Source organism: Nannobrachium achirus, assembly GCF_963921795.1.
Source record: "Nannobrachium achirus genome assembly, chromosome: 19".
In the NCBI taxonomy this organism is placed as follows: Eukaryota; Metazoa; Chordata; class Actinopteri; order Myctophiformes; family Myctophidae; genus Nannobrachium; species Nannobrachium achirus.
In genome coordinates, this window is record NC_137826.1 from 30,285,081 (window position 1) to 30,308,197 (window position 23,117).

Sequence of the window (23,117 nt, forward strand, 5' to 3'; positions counted from 1 at the left end):
ATTAAACTTTGTTTGTTGTTACACTCCAAAGGTTAAAATAGGGTAGGCTAGTGCGCCGTCTGGGTTTTTCATCTGTGGTGGACGAAAAAGGTTATCAGTTATCCCGTGAAGCAAAACATGCTTTCCCTTAATTGTCTCCAGTCCATACGTCACCCTGTTTTTATTGTACACAATAGTAGTTTTTTTTCTCCATTTAGAGGGCAGTAAACTCTCAAAAGTGGCCTATGGTTAAGTACATCTTTATCTTCTGTAAAATACAGATGTAAAATGTTCAAAGCCATTTTAATCACTTAGACTTCTTTAGTCGTTCTTGAAATTTCTTTCTTCTGTCAGGAGGTACCTCCTCCAAACCGATCTCATAAGTCTTTTCCCTGTAAGACCAACATACATGTTATGTACAGTATACAGCTGGACCATGTCCTCAGTGTGTTCAGATGTTGTTGTGAAACATTGCTTAGCTTGTACATGTACATAATTTAGGCCAAAGTGGTGTATATTTTAATCAGACATTGTTCTCTTACCCAGGTTTTAGTTGTAGTGGTGGTGGCAGACTTTTGTCGAAGCCCTCTTTCCCAACTAACCAATATGTGTTCTCAATGCCTTTCCCCTGAAAGACAGATTAATTATTTGTAATTTATTTTAGGATACATCCTTATATGAGTCTATATTCACTGTTGTATGTACAGTATTATGAAAATATGATATTTACCTTGAGCTCTGTCAGGCCTCTGCACTCTATCTTATAGCCCAAGTTCAAAGTATTCAGGATATCAACTGTGCTTTGGTTCACATGAATTCTGAAAGCTGTGGCAAATGAGAAAAATAAATAAAATGTGTGGAATGTGGAAACATTTCACATAAAAATCATAACCCTGATGAGTCTTCCTTATATTATATACATTAAATGGGTTAAAAGTCTATGTATCAACATATAATAGGTAAAACCTTAAGATCATTTGACAAAATCTAAATGTGCCAAATTTTATTTTAATTTATGTAAATTCTAGGCTTAAGATAGCTATTAACTATAACAACGTTGTCTTCATTACTGCAAATTTTGTCAGCGTAGTTCGATAGCTGATTTTGAAAAGAAGCTCTTGGCTGCTAGGACTTTCAAATCATAACAGTTAGTGGGAATACAAACCACTTGGTGGCAGTAGACATCCTTATAGCTCTGCAATTCATGTCTCTGCTGTTGCTCTTCAACAGACTATGCATGACCACAATTGTATAATGGTAAATAAAATATCACAAAAAGAAATAAATAACAAAATGTCATTCATTTCAGTTCTATGGTATTGTGAGTTCCAACAAATGTTGCTGTTTAATGAAAAGAGTGTAGAGTTGTCTACACTTGAACATCTCAAATATTATTATTTTATTACTATTTCTTTACTATTACTATTTAATTTACTATTCATAACGTAGAAATGGGGTATCTGAGGCAAGCTTGTTCATGGAGGACATTTACATTAAACCTTGATTTTGGCCGCTAATATAACTGATGGTCTTAAAGGATTACAAAGGACTTGTCACTGTAAAGCCTCTTTAGCCTGCGGTTGCCACAAACAGCCGAACGCTTTCAGTTGGTGCTCTGGCAAAAGGGAAAAAAAAATGTTTCAATATATTGTGTGTGTCTCTGAGGTACTTACGCAGTGACGTGGTCTCCATTCGAGATGCTGTGTTTACAGTGTCTCCAAACAGACAATACCGAGGCATTGTAAGACCTACTACTCCAGCTACCACTGAGCCTGGAAAACAGCATAGACACACACACGCACACACACACGCACACGCGCACGCACGCACGCACACACACACACACACACACACACACACACACACACACACACACACACACACACACACACACACACACACACACACACACACACACACACACACACACAGGTTTGACTAGGAAGTCACTGATTGGCAAGTGTTAACCCACTGTAAGTTGATAATCGCTTATAATGGTCAGGTCTATTCAGGCTAAAACCACATCAGACTGAGTCATATATTGGTCACTTTTTTTAACTAACAGATCATTAAACCACGTAATTGTCATTTCTGTGTAATGGTTTTTCATTTATAGAATGGAGTAAGCGGTGTCTAATTGGATGACAAGGTAAGAGGATAGAATATGTTCTAGAGAAGGATTAGATCAAAATACCTCCTTGCCTTTCACACCCTGCATTGACATTATTCTCATGCATTCTAATTCACAAAATTAGCTTGTTTTCATCTTAATGCCCTGTTTGGCATTTATGTTTTGCTGTGTTTTATATTAAATCTGTAACGGAATGCCTTGAGAATTTCAAATGTTGTGAATGAAATATGACTCGTGAGTGAAGGCTGATGTGAGTTTGTGTCCCATGGCAAGAAAAGACACTGGTTAAAGCGGCACTATGTAACTTGTTTTTTATGAATACTATTTAATGTTGTCCAATCTGTACAGTAGAGTATATTAATACAATTTGGGAGGTTGTATTTGGTCTCCCTGCTCTTCTGTTGAGGCATTTATGTAATTCACGTCAAAGGTCATGTCTCACCTAGACACAGGATTTGACATGAATTTTGACCCGATGGTCAAGATTCAATTTATCCACTGAGCAAGCAGGCAGGCTCTATTTGAGCTCAATGGTAAAATAATCCGGGGTAGAAGAGGAAAGGTAAATAGTTCTGCTTTAAATTTAGGCCTAGAATTATTGAATGCTTTAACCAGTGAAAAATAGCAGATACCGGGTATACAAGCTCACAGCGCGGCACCGAGTGCTATTTTTGAAAAAGTCGTGAAAATGTGTGCAAATCTTTGACTATACTGTATGTATTTTCAAAGCGAACATTTGTAACTCAAATCTTGCTTCTGGGGGGTCCCTGGAACTAAATATTTTGAGATGGGGGGGTCCGTGGCCAAATACATATCATTTTGGGGGTCCTTCACATGAAAAGGTTTGAGAACCACTGACATAGTAGTCTCTCAAGAACAGACTAACTGAGCTCCAGTTAAGTGAAAAGGACCTTTTCTTTGACGATGGCTGGCCAGATTGCTGACATAGAAACATAGGTTTTTCAAAAAGTCTTAGAAGGATTCAAAAGACACTTATAGAATCGTGTCAAAATTCAAATTTTCACGATGTTTCAAAAATAGCAGATCTACAAGCTCGCAGCGCTGTGAGCTTGTATATCTGCTATTTTTCAATAGTTAAAGCATAAAATAATAATACACTATAACGTGTACCCGTCTATCAACGCTTCATCCGGTCAGATCTGACTCTCTGACTGATCGAAAGGTTGACACTGGAGCTTATTTAGCCTGTGTGCAGTTTTTATCTCTCTTGATGTTGAACTCTTATGCACCTGAGCATTTGAAGTGGATGATGTGCATTCACTAACACTTCATACATTGAAAAGACTTCTCTCTGCTCACCAGAGTGAAGGCCCATACGAATCCGGATTTTCAAGTCAGGCATATGTCGCATCTTGAACGTCCCGATAATGTGGAGAATATCAAGACACATGTTTGCCAACTCAGCTGCGTGGCGGTTGCCATTTCGGTTTGGACATCCCGATGCCACCATGTAGGAATCGGCAATGGTTTCAACCTAAATAACACACACACACACACACACACACACACACACACACACACACACACACAGACACACACACACACACACACACACACACACACACACACACACACACACACACACACACACACACACACACACACACACACAGGTCATCACACACAACCAGAGTGTTCATTTCATCCTTCAAGCCAATGGACCTGTAGTCCACACTTAAACACTCTGGATTTTACAGTGTCCCCGGGCCCCGGTTAGCTTCTCTTAAAATGGGGCATTTAAAATTGATAATAGAAGCTTCAATGTATTGGTAACCCTCAAAATAAAAGACATTAAATACACTGAAAAGCAGGTAGGTTACATATTCTTCTATGGTTTAATTGCTTTCAGCTCCTTAGAAGGCAAAGAGATGCAGGACTAAGATACATTTCCCTGTGCTACTCCCTACAGTACGTGCTGCAAGTCCCATATGCTCATCTAGACCAAAATGGTTTGAACTGGGCAATGGTTTGAGCCCTGTCAGGATGGTGGTGTGTTGAACTGTACACATTGGTTTAATTCTCCAGGACATATTAATGCCCTCGGCATTCGATATTGTAGTGGAAATTGTTGCCTAAGGTCGGCATGAGAGGAAAGGCCATGGGGTCACCAAAATCGGTAGGATTAAAGTGTGGGATGGGCTGACCAACCAAAACCAACCAACCAACCAACCAACCAACCAATATTGCCATCCTTAGAGCTCTGCTTCTTGCTAAAATATAACTCTACAATAATTATTTTTGTATTCATAATTCTACATAAATAAATACAAATTCTACTCTGATCATCTACATTCTCTGATAAAGCATTTAAATGTGGAGGAGTCACTTCACTTACCTTGTACACATCATGGTTGGAAATGATGCCATCAAAGGCTGAGTACATGTCATTTAGAAAATCTACCACCTCAGTGGGTTCACTGATAGCAGAGATGGTAGTGAATCCAATAATGTCACTGAAGTAGAGGGTGATCTCTTGGAAAAACTCTGGTTTGACGGGTTTGCCTAGCTTCAGTGCCTGAGCCACAGACCTAATGGATGAGACAAAAAAGGGACACGATGAATAAAGAAAAGAATGGACACACAATGTCACGCATCTAGCGACACCCTGAAACATAGCAATCACGTACCAAATTCTGGGCCCTGGGTACAAGGATTCACTGCGGGCCCCCCATGAATGTTCTTCATAGGGGGAGGAGGTTTAACCCATTTAGACTGGGAACACATTAGTTTGTGCTTTAACTATTGAAAAATAGCAGATCTACAAGCTCGCAGTGCCCTGTGAGCTTGTATATCTGCTATTTTTCAATAGCTAAAGCATAAAATAATTAAGGCCCCTCCACCTTGGGCCCTGGTAACTCAGTCCCCCTTTTACCCCCCTTGTGACGCCCCTGATAGCAATATTTCACCATTCAGTATGACCAACTGTTTTATTATTGATTTTATGCATACTTTTGTTATACAGTATGAACTCGATCTAAATGTATTATTTACATGTAGTGAAATAAGAGCACTTGAATATATTTTTCCTTTGCAGATATATTAGACTTGGGGCCGTATCTTGCACAGCTTACAAGCTCACAACGCGTAGATGTAGATCGCCTATTTACACTATTTTAAAATGTTTTTCAAAGTATATAAAATGCAGAAGAAGATTATAGGATAAGGCATACGGCGAGATAGGGCCCTAGATGTTTATGTTCATTATCTTAGATGGAGCTACAGTGGTCAGTTTAGGTGGATGTGGAATAGGCCTATCTAATAATAGTGACAATCTCCTCATTTAGTGCGACTGACTGTATGTGAACATGTGAGGTTGCTAATGAGCTCTTTTGATTTGCACATGTGAATCTCACTTGGGCAACATCTGTGCCACCAGAGCATCTGTCTTCTGTCTCTCCACCTCCAGCTCCTCTGTTCTTTCTCTGATCAGGTCCTCCAAGTTAGAGGAATATTGCTCCAACATGCGCAGCATGGAGTCGATGATGTTGGTCTTCTTCCCCTTGGTTATGCCCTTGAACTACACAAGAGAGGGTTACGTCAGAGAGGGAGGAGGACATGAATCTATCATTTATTGCTAAAAGGAGAAAGTTAATAACTCTGTAGGCCAGTGTTTCCCAAACAATGGGCTGGAACCCGTTTTTTTGGGCAGTACAACCATTTGGTGGGGTCACTAGAAAACATCCACTTTAATGTTTGCAAAATACATTTGTCAATGTATTTTGTTTATTTTTTGAAATTCCATGTTAAATATCCAAGTAATAGTGAAGATAGCCGATCTACAAGCTATAGATTGCCTATTTTCACTATTTTTTGGAGCGGTGAAAGCGCTCCCAATAGACAGGTATGTCCGTGGGTATGTCCGTGGGTGGGTGGGTGGGTGGCTGGGTGGCTGGCCGTGTCCGTAGCCTGGCAATACCTTGAGTGGCCACACACAACACACTAGTTAAAGGAGGGGCGCTGTTTTGTGCAGGCCGGGCACACTCACCACTCACTCACAGGCACAGTTTACTCACTCACTCACTCACTCACTCACTCACTCACTCACTCACATAGGGTACAGCTGCTCAAATTCACCGCTCCACTTCGAACCGAGGTTTGATTTTTAACTAAAGTTTAAGCCATTCATCATGTATTTTTGTAAGTTTGGGTCCAGAGAAGACACAGAATCTATCTTTTGGGTCTTGAGAAGAAAACCTTTGCGGATAGAGTGGGCTGCACTGCATCATCAAGCACTGCTGCGTTTCTACCTGTTTGAAGATGTCCTCAAAGATGGGTCTCTTTTCCGGGTCTTCACTCCAGCACTGTTTCATAAGCTGGATGATTTCGATTGGAGCCTCATCCACACACACATCAGGGCGGCACAAGGGTGGAGGTGATTTGACCTTGTTAATGATCTCTGTCAAACGATACACACATGCACACAAACACACACACACATATTATTGAATTGTACAAGTACATTTTTTGTGTTTTTATTTCTTTATTACACTGCTGCTCTCCTTGTAATTTGTAGTCTTTTGTAGTGTTCTATTGAACATTTAATCCATATTATTTAATTACCTTTTCCATTAAGGAAAGGATTTCAAATAAGCCTGCCAGCCTCTTCCTTTCCTTGCACGGTAACTTATTTTCTCTGATATGTATTATTTCAATTGTCTTTATAACAATGGGCTAAATAAACTAAAGAAACTAAACTAAACTTTAATGGAGTAACGCATATAGTGGGCAAAGAGTATAAAGTAGGATTTCTATGTGTACATTCAAAGTATTCTCATGACATTATGTCAGAAGCACAATAAAGTAAAGTATAATACAATATAAAATATAATATTCTGTATACATATTATAGACCAGTGACAAGTGTTGAGGCACCAGAAACCGCAAGAACAACTTCAATGCACCTTGGCATAGATTGTACAGGTTTCTGGAACTCTACCGGAGGGATCATGGAACACACTTTTTTTTCCACGTCTATAGAACAGTACCTAGATTACGGTTTCATTTTGCACCTCTGAACTCTCAAAATTGCAATTTGCAATGTGGGGTTTATGCACTGCAATATACTATAATATCCCTTTATATAATGTAGTTGTCGACGGACTGTTTGATCTCGTTTGACAGTTCCTGCATTGATATTCACAGTCACCTGAGGAAGTGTTGCTCTTCGGTCACTGAATGTGCTTGAATGTTAACCTCAATTTCTGACCATGTTTACTGGTGTCTTTCCCATAGATCAATATGCAGATGTCTCTTATGTCACTGTTCCTACTGAAACATTCTTGTCACTTAAATCTTTTTCTCTTGCCACCTTAATCCAAAATCGAGGTAAACTGAGCCTGTTCATAATCGTTGTGTCTCCACCGGTGGACACCAGTGACTGCATTATGTTTTCGGATTATCCGCACGGTCATCCATACATCCCTCCGCCAAAACCCTTGTGAGCGCGGTATCAAGGTCACTGAGATCTTATAATCGTCCCATTCTCGCAATCTCAGGAATGCTTTGAAGAAATTTCATTACATTTGGTGTAAATGTCCACTTGGACTCAAGGATGAACTTGTTAAATATAGTTGGTCGGGGGCACCAATGACCTAGCGGTTAAGGCACAACCACATATAGGCTCTAATGCAGCCTGACAGCGTGTCGCAGGTTCGATTCCATATATACAGTATATATATATATATATATACACTACAGTATATGACCGTCAGGTCACAGGTACTATCAAAACCTCCACCGTCTGTCTGTCTGTCTGTCTGTCTGTCTGTCAGTCAGTCTGTCCGTCACGTCACACTTTTGCCCTACTCATATCTCCGCCACCGTTGCCCCTATCCATGCCAAACTTTGCACACACACTCATTGCCAAACCACAACCTCCGCCCCTATCCATGCCAAACTTTGCACACACACTCATTGCCAAACCACAACCTCCACCCCTAATTCCTCACATTGCCCTCTTCTAGCGCCACCATGATTCTGATTCTTGCAAAATACATGTTTGGACACTGCTCCTACAGATTTTGCACTAAGCGGTACAAAGTATTGGAAAGCGGTACACAGTATCTCTAAAGTCATGTCATCAACATGGATCTCCCGCTACCCCTCCCTTCTTTTTCCCTACCATGGTAATCTCCTTTGTATTACCCAAACCGTATCCTGATTGGCTACCTTCTATCTCCCGATTAGAGTCTTACTGGTATATAAAATGTCAAACATGTTTCAGAAAACCCCTCTCCATCTACATCTGCAAGTATTACAAAGAGCGACATGTAGAGCAACTATTTTTGCTATTTGCTGTATAACAAAATATATATAGGTTTTAATAGGGTAAGTGATTTTTTTTGTTGTTGTTACATTAAATTGCTTTATATTCTGATAGCTCTCATTGGTATAGACTAGTGTTGTTACTTGTTCAATAACACAGGTCTCTCCATCCCGCCAGATCTTGATTAAAAAGAAAAAGCATTTTCAGATCGGGATACCAATTTGATCCAATCAGAAGAGAGAACTCTCACAGGATACAGATTAAACAAGTGAAGTTGGAAGTGATGACACAAAGAAATGAGCAGACAAAATTGGAACTGGAACACTATCAAATTGAAGCAGATAAATGGGAATTTTCTCCTGATTGGTTGAAGATCTGGAGATCACAGAGGATCCTGTTACTGAACAAACACTCTAGAGCAATGATTACTATCACAATATAGTGCTTTAACCTTATAACGAAAAACGTTTAGTTTGAACCAAAACATATCACTTACCCTAACTTTTACTGTTGAACCTATTTTACACTAGCTGCTTACTTATTTCATTGTTATACATTATCAATTTTATTTGGGGAATCATGCTGCACAGCTCACCCTTGGGAGGCATGTCGAGACTGCCGAAAGGAGCACAGCGAGAGATGATTTCCTGCATGATGATAGAGAAGCTGTACACATCGCCTTGGAAGGATCCTCTCTTCAATAGATTGGGGTCTCTTAGCAGCTCTGGAGCTGACCACAACAGATCTGGGTGAGAGGGAAACACATAATATGTACAATAAGCAAATAATACAAATATAAAATCACACAAAGTTTAATTAAACGTCCCGCGAAGCTTGGCCAACATGACCCATACAAACAGACACCAATTGACCAATCACATTCCAGCCAGACAAACAGACAATGCTAGATACAGGAGCGGTCAGCACCGCTCAAAGATAACAATTTTACCACAATAACCCCCAGAGTCCCTATTTTGGGGACATTTTATTAGTACCGGTATGTGAAATGCTGACTCTGTCTGGACGTGTACCCTTTTTTTACGGTCTATGGGTTTGCCGCTCTGACATCACTGTGATGTCAGGGGAACCACTCGAACAGAGTGGGTTTGCCGCTCAGACATCACGCTCTGGCTTCACTGTGATGTCACACTAACAGAATCCCTTTTATGCCCATATAGGGAGTTCCCTGATGTCGTCAATATTAAGCCCATATCTAACAGGACTTCATACGGGAATGCCCATATACGGAGGCCACATCGGCCACATACCACACTAACAGAATCCATATATGGCCAAGACAGCCCATATCTGTGTGGCTGGTTCTACAGACAGGGATCTCCATATATGGGCATAAAAGGGTATAATGTCAGATGTCATAGACATCATAGGACTTTCACATAACGAATGACTGAGTAAGCATATTTGGGCTCTCACAGCGTATCTCCATATACAGTACATGGATCTCCATATATAGTACCAGGGGTCTATGGGTAACTGGTCTGATATACATCACTGGCGAGAAGGCCAAGACATGGGCTTGTCTTGAGGCGTCTTACTAGTTATTATTAATGAATTAACAACATTTCAAATATAGCCAATCTACAAGCTCACAACGTGCTGAATCAAAGGTGAGATTAGTTTGAACATGTGTATGAACTCACCCTCTGGCTTGTTGTCCAGCTCCTGACATATGTCCTGGCATATCATGATGTCATTGAAGCCATAATCAGTCACCTTCAGCACAAAGCGCCCATCCACCACACAGTTGCGAGATTTGAGCCTCCCGTGGATGATGTCGCGAAGGTGCAGGTATTTCATTCCCTGAGAAGAGAGTTTGTGTGAAATGTGTGTGATGACAAGAAACTTGTTAAGACTGGACTGTGAGACAGGGAGAGATGTTCTTTTTTGGCTTTCTTACCAGTGGTGGAAAGTAACTAAGTACATTTACTCAAATACTGTAGCTACTTAAGTACAATTTTGAGGTAATTACTTTACTGGAGTGTTTCAATTTGTTTTCCTTTTACTACTCCACTACATTTCAGAGGCAAATATTATACTTTTACTCCACTACAATTATTTGAACACTTTAGTTACTAGTTACTTTGTAGATTTTGATTATTATTACAGTAAGACGCCTAAAGGGCGAGGTCGCGCCATCTGTCTTGGCCATATACGGTATGGGAGAACAGGTGATTTACTACCAATCCGGGTGATGTAAAGTTGCTGATGTCAGTGTTGGTCAGCTCCATATATGGAGATCCATGACATCAGGGATCTCCATATATGGGCAGGTCAGCCATAGACATTGAGGTCAGCTAGACTTTGAGGCGTCTGTAGAACCAACCATGTGCTGTGACTCTGTGAGACCCCATACATGCTTACTCCATTACTCGTTAAGTCCTATGACGTCTATGACGTCTGACATCATACATACAATCCTTTTTATGCCCATATATGGAGATCCATGTCTGTAGAACCAACCATGTGCTGTGAGACCCCAGACATTCGTCTGTGCGTGTCAGTATTTGTCTCTCAGTCCTTGTCCCCTTTTATGGGCATAAAAGAGATTCTATTAGTGAGGTTGCCCTAACAGGGCATCATCTGAGAATCAGATGTAGAGGTCAGCTCCATATATGGAGATCTAGGTGATGATCCAGTCATCTCCATGTATGGATATCCAGGGTTTGATCTTTGATGAGTTGATGTCATGTGATGTCACATGATGTCACAATGTCAACAAAATTGAGGTGTTACAGAAGGAAGGACAAACAAGATGTGCCGGGTCTCATAGTTAGTATTTCTATATTGCAGTACTGATACCTTTACTTTAGCAAAACGGGAATACTTTTTCCACCACTGTCTCTTACCCGAATCAGATCCATTAGCAAAGAGGACTTGAACATCCAATCAAGACGCATATCCTCATCGTTGAGGAGATCCTCCAAGCTGCCCCTGATGCAGTGTTCAGTAACAACGCCAAAGACCCCAGAGTCAAAGAACAGACCCAGGAAGAGATTGAGGTTCTCATGCCGCATCTCCCTGAGCTAGAAGGAAATAGAATTAGTTGAAACACTGCTTAATTCTTAACTTAAGAGATGACATGCTATTCTGGGGACGGAGACATGAGCAAGACCTCTCTCTTTCTCTCATCCAGTAGTGTAAAGTAACTAAGTACATTTACTCAGTCTCAAGTACTGTACTGCAAATATAGTACTTTTATTCTGCTACAAAATGTTAAACTTTAGTTACTAGTTATTTTGTAGATTTTGATTATTAATACAAAACATACATAAACCACTTCAGCCCTATATACATTTCACCCATTTGAAAATATCCGATTTACAAGCTGACAATGCGTCTCATTGTGAGCTTGTAGAGCTTGTATGTTTTTTCGTAAAGTAAAGCCCTGCTTCATCATGCAAGGCTGTTGCACAAAACTAGTGGAAATAGCAGATCTACAAGCACACAACGCCTCACTGTGCGAGGCATTGTAGAACGTCTATTTTCACTAGTTTAAATCATTTTTTAAATGATAAATACAAAACAAACGGTTGGGTGGAAACCCGACAACAACGAAATGAACGCTGAAATCCAGTAACCTTCCCCTCTTACCTTGATGAAGGTGTTCTCAGTAGACGCACTGACACTTGTCACAGTTTTTCCACTGGGGCATTTCTTCAGCCAGACCCAGTCACCCTAAAGGGGTCATGACATAAAAACATATATATATTTGTCTTTTTTCATGTATCCTCCTGACCTCAATAAACCCTTTTGCAAATCCCGCCCCATTCTGCCCTGTTACTATGATGGGACATTAACCCTGGGCAGATTGTTTTTATAGTGGAAGTGGATGGGATTCTTTTTTCCCTTCATAGCCTCATTACAGCTATATAAAGTACCAAAGGAAAAACACCTAGGTGATATTAATAAAAAGGGAAGACAAAGGTACAGTAGTTACATTGCAAAACAGGGGATTTACCCGAAAATATATGTTTTAATTTGTTTAATCCCAGTGGGACAGAATCCTCTTTGCAGATTCTTTTATAGTGGTAGTGGATGCGATTTTTTTTCCCTTCATAGCCTCATTACAGCTATATAAAGTACCACAAAAAACACATCTACGTGATATTAATAAAAAGGGAAGAAAAAGGTACAGTAATTACATAGCAAAACAGTAGTTTTCCCCCGAAAAATAAATGTTTTAATTAGTTTAATCCTCTGGATAAGAGATAGAAAGAGAAGCGCATTGCATCTTGGGTACTAGGAAGAGGACAGAGAGAATGTTTCTCCTCACATAATAGGCTGGCTTTTCGTAATTCTGCCCATTTAAATTATATGTACCCAATCGTGACTCTTAGACCATTGATAAGGTACATGTGAACTAGTTTGTTGAAGCTTATTCGTTATGATGAGCGAGATCGCTTGACGCTTGCCGTCGCTATCACCGTACCGGCCGATCTCCGTGTCGCGCACTGCGGACAGTTTTTGAAAGCCTGAAGCAACATTCTCCACTGCACAAACTCCACCCCCGATAGCAAAAAGTGAATGTTTTTTTCTGGTTGGCCAGTCAGGGAGTCTCAGGGACCAATCAGAAGGCTGACAAACGGTCTATTACAACCCCAAAAAATGAACATTCAACATTCAGTGTTTTTTCTGTAATCTGTAGTTTTTGGAATATAGGCTCAGAAAAGTGGGTTCATTTGCCTCTGGACTAACGCATCATCATCCAGGGGAGGAGGTGGTTGTAGTGGTTGTATGCATTAGTCCAGAGGAAAATTAACTCACTTTTCTGAGCCTTATTATTCAAAAAACTACATGACCCCTTTAATATAGCACTGGTTCCCAAAAACTGTGTCGGGACCCATTTGGGGTTATAGCACTAACCCAGCGTTTCTCAAATGGGGGTACAGTATGTGTATGTGTATGTGTACCATAGGTGTATGACTGTATGGAGGTACTACAGGGAGTAAAAGAGATAAAGTTATGTTTAATGATAAAACATTTACAATCTTTGTGTAACCCTATTGTTAAACCAAATTATATCAAAAACATGCCTAACACAACTGTTATTGAATAGAAATAATAGAAAACGTATATTTGCCCATCCTTGAGCAGAATAACATAAAAATAATTCACTTATTGAAATGTTATGGCCATCGTTTAAAAAAATCTGCTCAGGAGGAGGCACTAATTGCAACTCTTTCACTCCATTTCTTTCTAATGTTATATATTCTTCAAAAGGAGGGTTGTCATTACCATACCATATAGCTAACATCATATGCTAGCTATGGTAAATGAAGCCAAAACATTTTGAGAACCAAAGCACTAAAGCCAAACTAGTTCTACGAACAGAAATTTGACTGAAGAACCGTTTCAACTGGTCAGCCTAACAAGAAATCTGCATATAAGTGACATTACACAAATTATATATCTGTTCTTGAGGTAATTGTTTATCCCCAAAATTACAAAGGCTAATTTGCCTTTTGTGATACAGAACACAAATACGTCACGGTGTTCAAAAACGTAGTTACTGCACGTTGGCTTTGTAGGGCAGAGTGGTTCTCAAACCATTTCATGTCAAGGACCCCCATTAACATGCACTGTATGTGACAATATTTATTTTGTTATTCCACATTGTTCAAAGTTTAGGTGTTTTGAAAATTGAAGATCTACCCTCAAGGACCCCCAAGTTGAGAACCACCAGTATAAAAGATATGGCCACTAATTTTGTTTGCTTGGTTTCTCACAGTCGCATGTACAGTAAATTGTCACTGTCGTGCAGAAACCTTGTATCTCCAAGTTTCAAATGTGTATGTTTTTTCGTAAAGTAAAGCCCTGGTTCATCATACAAGCATCATACAAGACTGTTGCACAAAATTTGTGAAAACCAGATCAACAAGCACACAACGCCTCGCATCACTTGTAGATCAGCTATTTTCCCTAGTTTAAATGATTTTAAAAATACAACACAAACGGTTTTCGTCATACAAGGTTTCCACCCGACAACAACGATATACAGTATAGTTTTCAGAGGGTTGACAAATGGCCCACCTCAAACACAGCAATGTTTGAGTTGTCAGGGGTGGAGGTGAAGTAGCTGCGTCCAGACACGGAGTGGCGAGTGGGGGTCTTAGGTTCCACCTGGCTTTTCATCATGCTGTCCTCAGTTAGCTTCTGCTCAAAGGAACATGAGTTAGAGTAGGAGGAGGGAGGGGGAGGGGGGGGGCCGTCAGCTCAAAATAGATAGGATAATCCTTATTTCCAGGTAACAGACGACTTTCTTCTACCATCTGCATGGAAGGTATTGTATGCACACTCACAGTCAGTGGTGGTGGACAAAGCACTCAACCCCAGTACTTGAGTCACAGTATAAATGCTCCTGGACGAATATTAATAAAATACAAGGGAAGTTGCTCTGTCAACTTTAACTACTTGAGTTAAAAGTAATGGAGTAAAGTACATGCTTTTGTTTGTACAAATTACAAAGAACATTTAGTTTATTTTATTCTCTATATTATTATTGCTGTATTTAAATGTAGACAATTCAAAGTCCAATTTCCATAAAGTTTAAAGGGAATATCAAAAATAGTGACAATTGCCAATCTACAAGCACACACTGTGTCACATCGCGACACGTTGTGACATTGTAGATCTGCTATTTTCACTATTTAAGATATTTTACTCAAATACTAAAGCACAGTACTCAAGTAGTCTAAATGTAGTTCGTTGCCGTACGCTGACCCACTGCACTAGGGTGGCTAAGTGGTTAAGTAGCTGACCACCACCAGTGGTCTGGAGGTTAGAATCCAGCGCGGTGCATCCCACTTTGTCAAGCGTCTACACAAACACAATTGTCCCGTGTTTGGGGGAGGGAAGCCGGGCGGGGAAAGTGATATTTGTACTACACATACTCCTACGGGCTGGGGGAGGCACCTGTCAATGGGGAGTGTTGGGCGGAAGGAGTAGGACCAAGACTCTAGTCTACGTCATCCCGGCGGGGGCTCCTCACTGGCAGGTGATCCAATAGGATACAACAGCAGTGACAACACCCAGAAATGTTTGTGGGGATTTATCAACTGGCAAAACAACTGAATTGGGGGGGAAAAAAGGGTTAAAAAGAAAAACTGACCCGCATGCTGAGTTTAGTGTTGATGAAAACCAGGTCATCCAGCGTTAGCACCACCTTCGTTGGGCCATCACCACCAATACTGAAGCCACCGATGCCAATCTTTCCACCTCTCCTGGACAGAGCAAAGAAATAAATACAAAATAAATATATATCTTTACATGCATCAGTGCTTTTCTGTCAAGTGTGTACGGTTTGGATGAAAACATACTTGAAACGTAAGAAGATGTGAATTACACATGCGGCCAGAAGTGTAAGCAGAAGGAATAGAAACAAGAGAGTGACCCCGTCCGTTCCTTGAAGGATAAAGAGAACACAGAGATGGAATGAGTCTCAGCCACATATACAATACGAATATGTAAATGTCTCTTTGTAATAATATCATTATTATAATCATTATTATAAGTGAACCTTGTGGGCTAATGTTGTGGACAAAATTAGAACGCTCACCACCAGTGCAGGTAAAGTATGGGCTGAACCAACAGCTTGAGTCAGCGTAGGGTGTACTGCCAGCGAAATGGATTGAACGGCCAAGGTATTTCAACCCACCAATTTTTCCAGTGACATGGATAGCCTCTAAAGCATGCGTTGAGTAGAGGTAGTCGTGGGTGCCACTGTGGTCCAGCACCACATAGCGGCCCAGCATGCCCTCTCTGTTCTTTCCTGCCTGCAAGGGTTGGTTGAAGCCTTCAAACTCAAAGCCTCCCTCGCCAGTAGGTAGTTTGTCACCGGTCACCCAGCGCCCGCCTCCCTTCATACGGGCCTGCTCAGCAGCCATGGCTGTGTAGTACAGCATGTTGTAGATGGTGCCGAAGAAGGGGGAAACCTACAAGATGAAACATCAGAGTCGATGAGCTACAAAACACCAGTGGTGTAAACTGTAAAGTAACGTACTAAGTACTAAGTACATTTAATGTAATGTAATGTTAATGTAAAGTAATGTACTTAAGTACAATTTTGAGGTGTTTGCAATTTACTCGAGTATTGCCAATTTCCAATACTTATATACAATTTCCAATACATGACAATTCGGATCCAAATATTGTGCTTTTTTCTCCACTACATTTATTTGAAAACTTTGGGGTCTCAAAGCACACGGTTGGTTCTACATACATTTACCACTTTAGCCCTATTTTATACCTAGGCTGTTTGACAATAGCCGATCTACAAGCTTGTGAGCTTGTAGATCTGTTCATGTAATTTATGCGTTCTGTGTTTCACCTGTTCCGGTGGCGTGTGGCTGCGGATTTCATTTCTAGCTTGAGCGTCTCTGAAGGCCTCATAGAAATTGCGATCTCCAGAGTCCATTGTGATGGTGAGGACCCCATCGTAGGCCCTGCGAATCTGGCTGTCATTGCGTAGCACGTGGTAGTGTGCATTATTGTAAGGCAATGAGTAGAGGAGGGTGTCATAGGGGATGAACACATAGCCACGGCTGATCATACGCATTTCCAAGGCTTTGGTCAGAAGCTGGTGTTGGGACTCACCACCAATCAGTACAGACGGCATGCTCATGATGACCACTGCATAGAGAGAGAAGGGGTGTGTGAGTGAGAGTGACAGAGGACAGAGGGTGAAACCATGATGCTGCACGTTGATTCATATTGAACAGAATGTCTCCTCAACCTTAAAAACGCTTGGATAGAACAACATGGTTGTTAGACCAAGCACACATTTTCCATAATACAGCACACTCACACAAAATACAAGCATACCTCGAACCCGATCTGCCTCCCGTACTTTCTGCAGGGCTCTCCTTGGGCCGTCCTTGTCAGCCTCCATAGTGACCACAGTGCTGACAGGAAGGCCCAGGGTCCGTAGTGACGAGGCCAGCTCAAGTCCAGTGGCCTCCCACAGGTCGTCCTCCGATGAAATGATGGCAACGTGAGCCCAGCGGAAATAACGCAACACAGAGAAAAGAACGCGGGAGGACAGAGGTAATGGCCGAAGGAAGGTAGGATACATCCCTCCTTCTTCCATGTTGGGTTTCAGACAGCCCCAGGAAAGCATTCCCAGATTCCACTCTTTTGTCATCGAAGCTGCTGAGGAGCAATAGCCCGGGTTTGCTGGGCCCAGTAGAGCAGCACCATAGCCGTCCAATCCAGAGAAGCGGGCGAGTGCCCGTGACGACTTGCAGTCCTCATTGACCAGTGTGTAGTCGTACCAGTAGCCTTTCTTGAGGTACGGGTTCTTGTTGATGCGGCTGGTGGCAAGGCGGGCTGCCAGGTCGGGGAGGGCTTTGGAGTACACAGGATCACATGTCCAGGGGCCAACCAGGGCCACCTTGAAAGTGGTTGCCCAGGCCTCACAGGGTAGATAAACAGACATCAGGAGGGGGAGCAGAAACCAATACCTACACCAGTGTTTCTGGTGTGCGACAGGGGACGATGTTTTCGATGGTAATAATGGTGGTATTGGTGATGCTGATGATGATGATGATAATGATGCACAATGCCAACAATTGTTTATTGAGTCTGTTACATTTCTTCTCCTGTGTTTCCGTTTGTCCATTTTTACTGATTTCCCTTGCCATCGAGGGTGGTAAGAAAGGTTGTGGAGAACACAAGGGTCTCTGTGACTTGCCATCGTCTCCACAGGTGGATGCTTCCAGGCTCAGATGCAGGAGAGGGGCAGAGAGTTGACAATCAGTCGGTGTGTCTCATGAGACTCCCTTGGTCCCTTGGCACTTGAAGGCGCCCTAGCCCCAAATTGGCCGGGTGAGTGGAAGACTCCAAGCCATCACTGTCTTCATGGAACAGCAGAAAAAGGTAAGAAAAGGGTTAGGAAGTTGTTATTCAATGACAATGAATACAGTGAAGTAATCTGTAAAAAAAATAGATAGAGACTTGGGAAACATTTGACACCCTGACTTGTCAAATTAACTTGACATCCTTTCTCACAGAATATAGTGCACAACTGGAACAAATTAATGAAAAAGGCTTTTCTGATCCTCCTAGTCTCGTTTGGTATCTATTTTTAGTGAGAGTCTTAACCAAGAATCCCTGAATACTTAAATGTGGTGCCAGAGTGCCACTGCAGAATCATGTGACCCAGGAGTTTGCACTAAGGTCTCATAGGCACTTTCCCGTCGGTTAAGTAGGCCTACAGGTCGTGTTATACTCGCCCAAAGGTCATGTCCACTTGAAAAAAATGTTAACCGTGAAAGGTAAAATTTGAATTACCGTATATTTTAACATTTACTTTACTTGTCTGGGGCTGTGAGATATGGACATGCCTCAATATGCATGCCAAATATCTCACTAGCTATAGAATATGACTTATTTTAAATACCACAGACATCTTGTGTTGTGTTTATAGCGAACTAAAGACAGTTGCTTCCCCACTCAAAAGCATGTGCCTGTCAGGCAACCTGGAAGCAAACTCCACCTGCCCCAAAGTTTTATTTACTTGCCACGGGCAGTCGGGCAACCGTTAAGGCCTGTCCATACTTTGACCGAAATGTTTGGTGAGTTGGACTTTCCGACGTACACAATTCCGAACTCTCATTCGGTCTAAATCTTTTCAGAAGTTGCGAGTGACGTCATGTTGTAGTAGAACCGGACCTTTTGACCGAAAAGGGCGGTTTCGGTCAAAGTATGGACAGGCGTTTAGTGTCAACCCCTGCATGTACTTACTGCATAGCATTCATGAAGCAAACTGATTACAGGGCAGGTTTGTCAGCCATTTTGAGAGCTCACAAAGAAGTGAGGCTGTGATTTTCAAGACGTGTATGATGTCTTACAATCATGTGGGTCTCTTGTACATTATAGGCTATACCCTTGTTTGGCCACTATATTACTTTCTTCCTTTTGGGTCAGTCTCTTTTAAAGCTGTACTGTGGAAGCTGCTCAACTAGTGGTCAGTAGCGGTATTGCTTTTTTCGGACGTTTTTCGCCCGGAGTCGCCGCTGACCACCAGAACAGGGGTCCGCGGACCACCGCAGCCGCCGCGACCACCTCCGCCTCGCCGATACGCGTCCGTAGAGCCTTTTTAGACCAGGATTGAGGGAGTAGCAATCAAGATTCCTTCAACAATGTAAACACAGTTGCTGAGGGAAGCTACTTCCTGAAGAGACCAGGTGGTGTATGATCTGCGCTGTGATTGGCCGGTAGTGTATCATGTGGGAGATGACATCATTTTGCCGGGAAATACAGCCCCTGTCAAGGCTATGTAGAAAACATATAAAGAAAAGGCTTTTGGGGCTGAAATTAACGGAGTGGGTGTTCTAAAACTTTAGTGATTTAATAGTTACGACAATTTTAAGATTTGTTTTATTAAAAAAGTTACATAGTATAACTTTAAATCTTATCAGGTTCACCCAGCTGACCCTATTCTGATTATTGTGACCGGAGGTCGCAGAGAAATGTCACGGCTTGTCTCCGTGTGTGTACACATTTTTACGGTCTATGGGTTTGTCGCTCTGACATCATGCTCTGATGTCACTGTGATGTCCGGCACATCTTGTCCACGTATCCATGTATCTCTGAAGGTCACGCCTGATACTGTGTTTCCCTTGACACATCACTGTGACATCACAGGTGATATCACAGGTAACATCACCTATGTAAAAGTCCATATATGGGTATTCCCCAGAATCCCTTTTATACCCATATATGAAGATCCCTGATCTCATCGATATATATCACTGGCCAGATGGCCAAGGCATGGCCCATATCTGAGTGGCTATGGGTAACTGGTCCGATATACGGTACATCATTGTCCAGATGGCCAAGAATTGGCGCGGTCGTATGTCGCCCTGAGGCGTCTTACTAGTGTAATCCAACTGAGATATATCTCATTGTTCTTGTGTTTTTAATTATGATTGTTTGCGTGACTATTCTGAGTTACGCAACCTTAAATCTCTGGTTTAAATGGTTTTCAAATCAAATAATGTGTAGTAGAACTTTGGTTGACATAATACAGTCTGCAAGGTGAGTTGAAGCTAAAAGAATGTGAGGCTCTCAGAGTGGCTAATACTGGCAGTAGCTTATCAGTTGTTAATAGGCTAAGAGTACCAGAGAGTGGAGCATTCAGTTGCTATTCTTAAGTGTTACTTAACCCTTAAGTTCTGTTCAGATTCACTACACCTTCGTTCTGTTCGGGTCATTTTGACCCGGGGGGTATTTGGTTTAAAAAAAACAACACTAATATAAATTTTAACTTAACAAATCATCATGATACATTGACTTTGACTCAATACCAAACAATTCATATGATATATATGGTAAATGTTTGCATTCTTGCCTTGCTATATCACATTAAACACTGAAAGAGCTAGGCGTTTTTAATGATTTAGCTGAAATTCATGTAAAAAAACTACTTTATTTAATACTGGGCAATATTGCTCATGCTTATAGGACAAAATGAAAATCAGACAATATTTTTATGAACAACATGCCCATTAATTGAATACTTGTGGTTCAACAGGACATCATTCTCACATAGAGCTGAACACACATGTGAACACACATGAACGTCACATATGAATATACACTTGAACGTATACACTAGGACAGAGGTTTTCAAACACTTTGGTCTCAGGGCACCCCTGTAAACAACATTTTCATCCACAGCACCCCTGAAATACAGTGTTACTTTACAGCACCTTATGTTTATGTAAAATAATGTAAAATTTCCCCTAAGATACAGTACAGTCACAAGGAAAACCTCAGATAAGTGAGGTGTGAGGGGTGAGGAGGGGAGGGGTGAGGAGGAGAGGGGGTGAAGGGTGTGGGAGGGTGAGGGCGATAGGAGGGGGGAGGGGGGGAAGGAGGTGACTGTGTGTCTGTGTCATGCTTTCTTTTATTTCTGTGCATCTGGGGTGGTGGGGGGGGTGTGGGAGGGAGGTGGGGGGGGGGGGGTTGGGTTGGGGGGTTTGGAGGGGAGGGGGTAAGGGCGAGGTGAGGGGGGTTGGAGGGGTGGAAGGGGTTAGGGGGTGATTGTGTATCTGTGTTTGTACATGATTCCTTGCATTTCTGTGCATCAGGGGTTAAGTGTGGGGAGGGGGGGGGGGGGGGTGCGGAAAGGGGGGGGAGGGTTCGGAATGGGGCTTCGGAAGGGGGGTGTTAGAAGTGGGGGTGACAAGTGGGGGTGACTGTGTGTCTCTGTTTTGGCATAATACTGTGTATTTCTGTGCATCTGTGCTTCCGGGTCAAAATGACCCGAACAGCACTTAAGGTTCAAAAAATATGAGGGGGGTGTAGCATGGGTGTAGTGCAAAAATATTTTTTTTACATGTTCATCTCAGAAGAATCTTTAAGGCCAGTGAGTTTCAGGTGGAAACAATTTAAACTTCGACCTTTTTTTTCCAAATGAAAATGTAAAACGGGTCAAAATGACCCGAACAGCACTTAAGGGTTAAAGGAAATAGGTCAATTTAAGTAAATCCCCTCTATCATTTTCACTTTTATGATTTAATTGGATTACTCTGGAAATCTGTACCAAATTTATGACAGACTTAGGCTAATCATTGTTTGTTTTAACATCTCAGTCCAGAGCTCTATATGGAACATATGAACGTTACTTTTAGAAAGCTGGTAAATTAGTATTTTTGACCTGAAATGCTCAAATTAATGCTTAATTAATGTATTGTACAAACCTTCACAAAATAAACAAATCAGCAGTTGTTGATTTACAAAAACAAAAAAATACAAAACAAGTCATACTGTACATACCAGGAGTCGTAGTCTGTCTACATGAGAGCCATCGTGATGTAGTGTGTCTTTGAATAGAAAGGTCCAGACTTCAGAAGGAATTAAGAGAAAGAAATCTATTCCAGATGTCCTTTCATGGGGCCTTTTTTGGAATGAAAATGTATCCTGGATATTCCAAATGAAAGAATTGAAATGTAGAAAATGTCAAAATGATCTTCTCTTATATCCAGCATCCTGTGTGAAAATATAAAAAATTTAAATCCTCCATATTTCCAGCCTTGACTGCTAGAGGCCCTGTTTTGGACTGGGACCTGCCCCAAACCACAGAGCAAGAGGTCAAGGAGCAATGTGAAGAAGAACAACTATACTCATCCAGAGAGCAGATAGCTGGAGATAGAGAACAGGTAAAAGCAGAGGGAAGGCGGGCCAGGCGGCCAAGCTTTGACTTCTTTAGCTTTTAATCCATGTGAACACTGTGGGAAGCTTGAGACAGAGTGTGGGGGAGGGGCAGTACATATGAGAAAGATCTACTTTCACCTTCTAGGTGAAAGTAGATGCATTTATGCTCTACCCATGTGTCACAGGTAATGCACAGTAGTAGTCTAAAATACACACACAGCTTACATCTTTCAATGTATTAAAGAAACATATAGGTATAAGATTATGTTTGTTTCACACCGTCTGGTACTAAAGCTAGCATAATGTACTGGATGCTTAATTTTCTATTTTCAGCAACTGACTTGGTAGATAGAAAGATGCAATTCTGGGAAATTGCAAGTGTGGTTGCCGTGACGCGAGTCACACATGTCACTTTTATGCCCATATATGGAGATCATCAATTAAGCCCATCTTGGAAATTGGACATATTATGTCAGTTCCATGTGGTCTATGATGTCAGACATCTATGATGTCAGTCATCTCCATATTTGGGAAAGGTTTAAT

At 41.5% G+C, this 23,117-nt stretch overlaps 1 protein-coding gene across 1 annotated transcript; it reads right to left on the bottom strand.

Moving 5' to 3' along the window:
* Positions 1 to 286: 286 nt before the first annotated feature.
* gucy2d (guanylate cyclase 2D, retinal) lies at positions 287 to 18,108 on the bottom strand (the record flags this gene model as incomplete). The annotated part of the gene is made up of 18 exons (XM_080749377.1): positions 287 to 371; positions 522 to 607; positions 710 to 804; positions 1,653 to 1,751; positions 3,431 to 3,605; positions 4,467 to 4,659; positions 5,485 to 5,648; positions 6,379 to 6,527; positions 8,992 to 9,141; positions 10,058 to 10,217; positions 11,264 to 11,440; positions 12,009 to 12,092; positions 14,448 to 14,570; positions 15,526 to 15,637; positions 15,734 to 15,818; positions 15,973 to 16,348; positions 16,744 to 17,045; positions 17,238 to 18,108. The coding sequence occupies 18 exons, from the start codon at positions 18,106 to 18,108 to the stop codon at positions 287 to 289; spliced, it is 3,486 nt and encodes a 1,161-aa protein (XP_080605503.1).
* Positions 18,109 to 23,117: the final 5,009 nt, after the last annotated feature.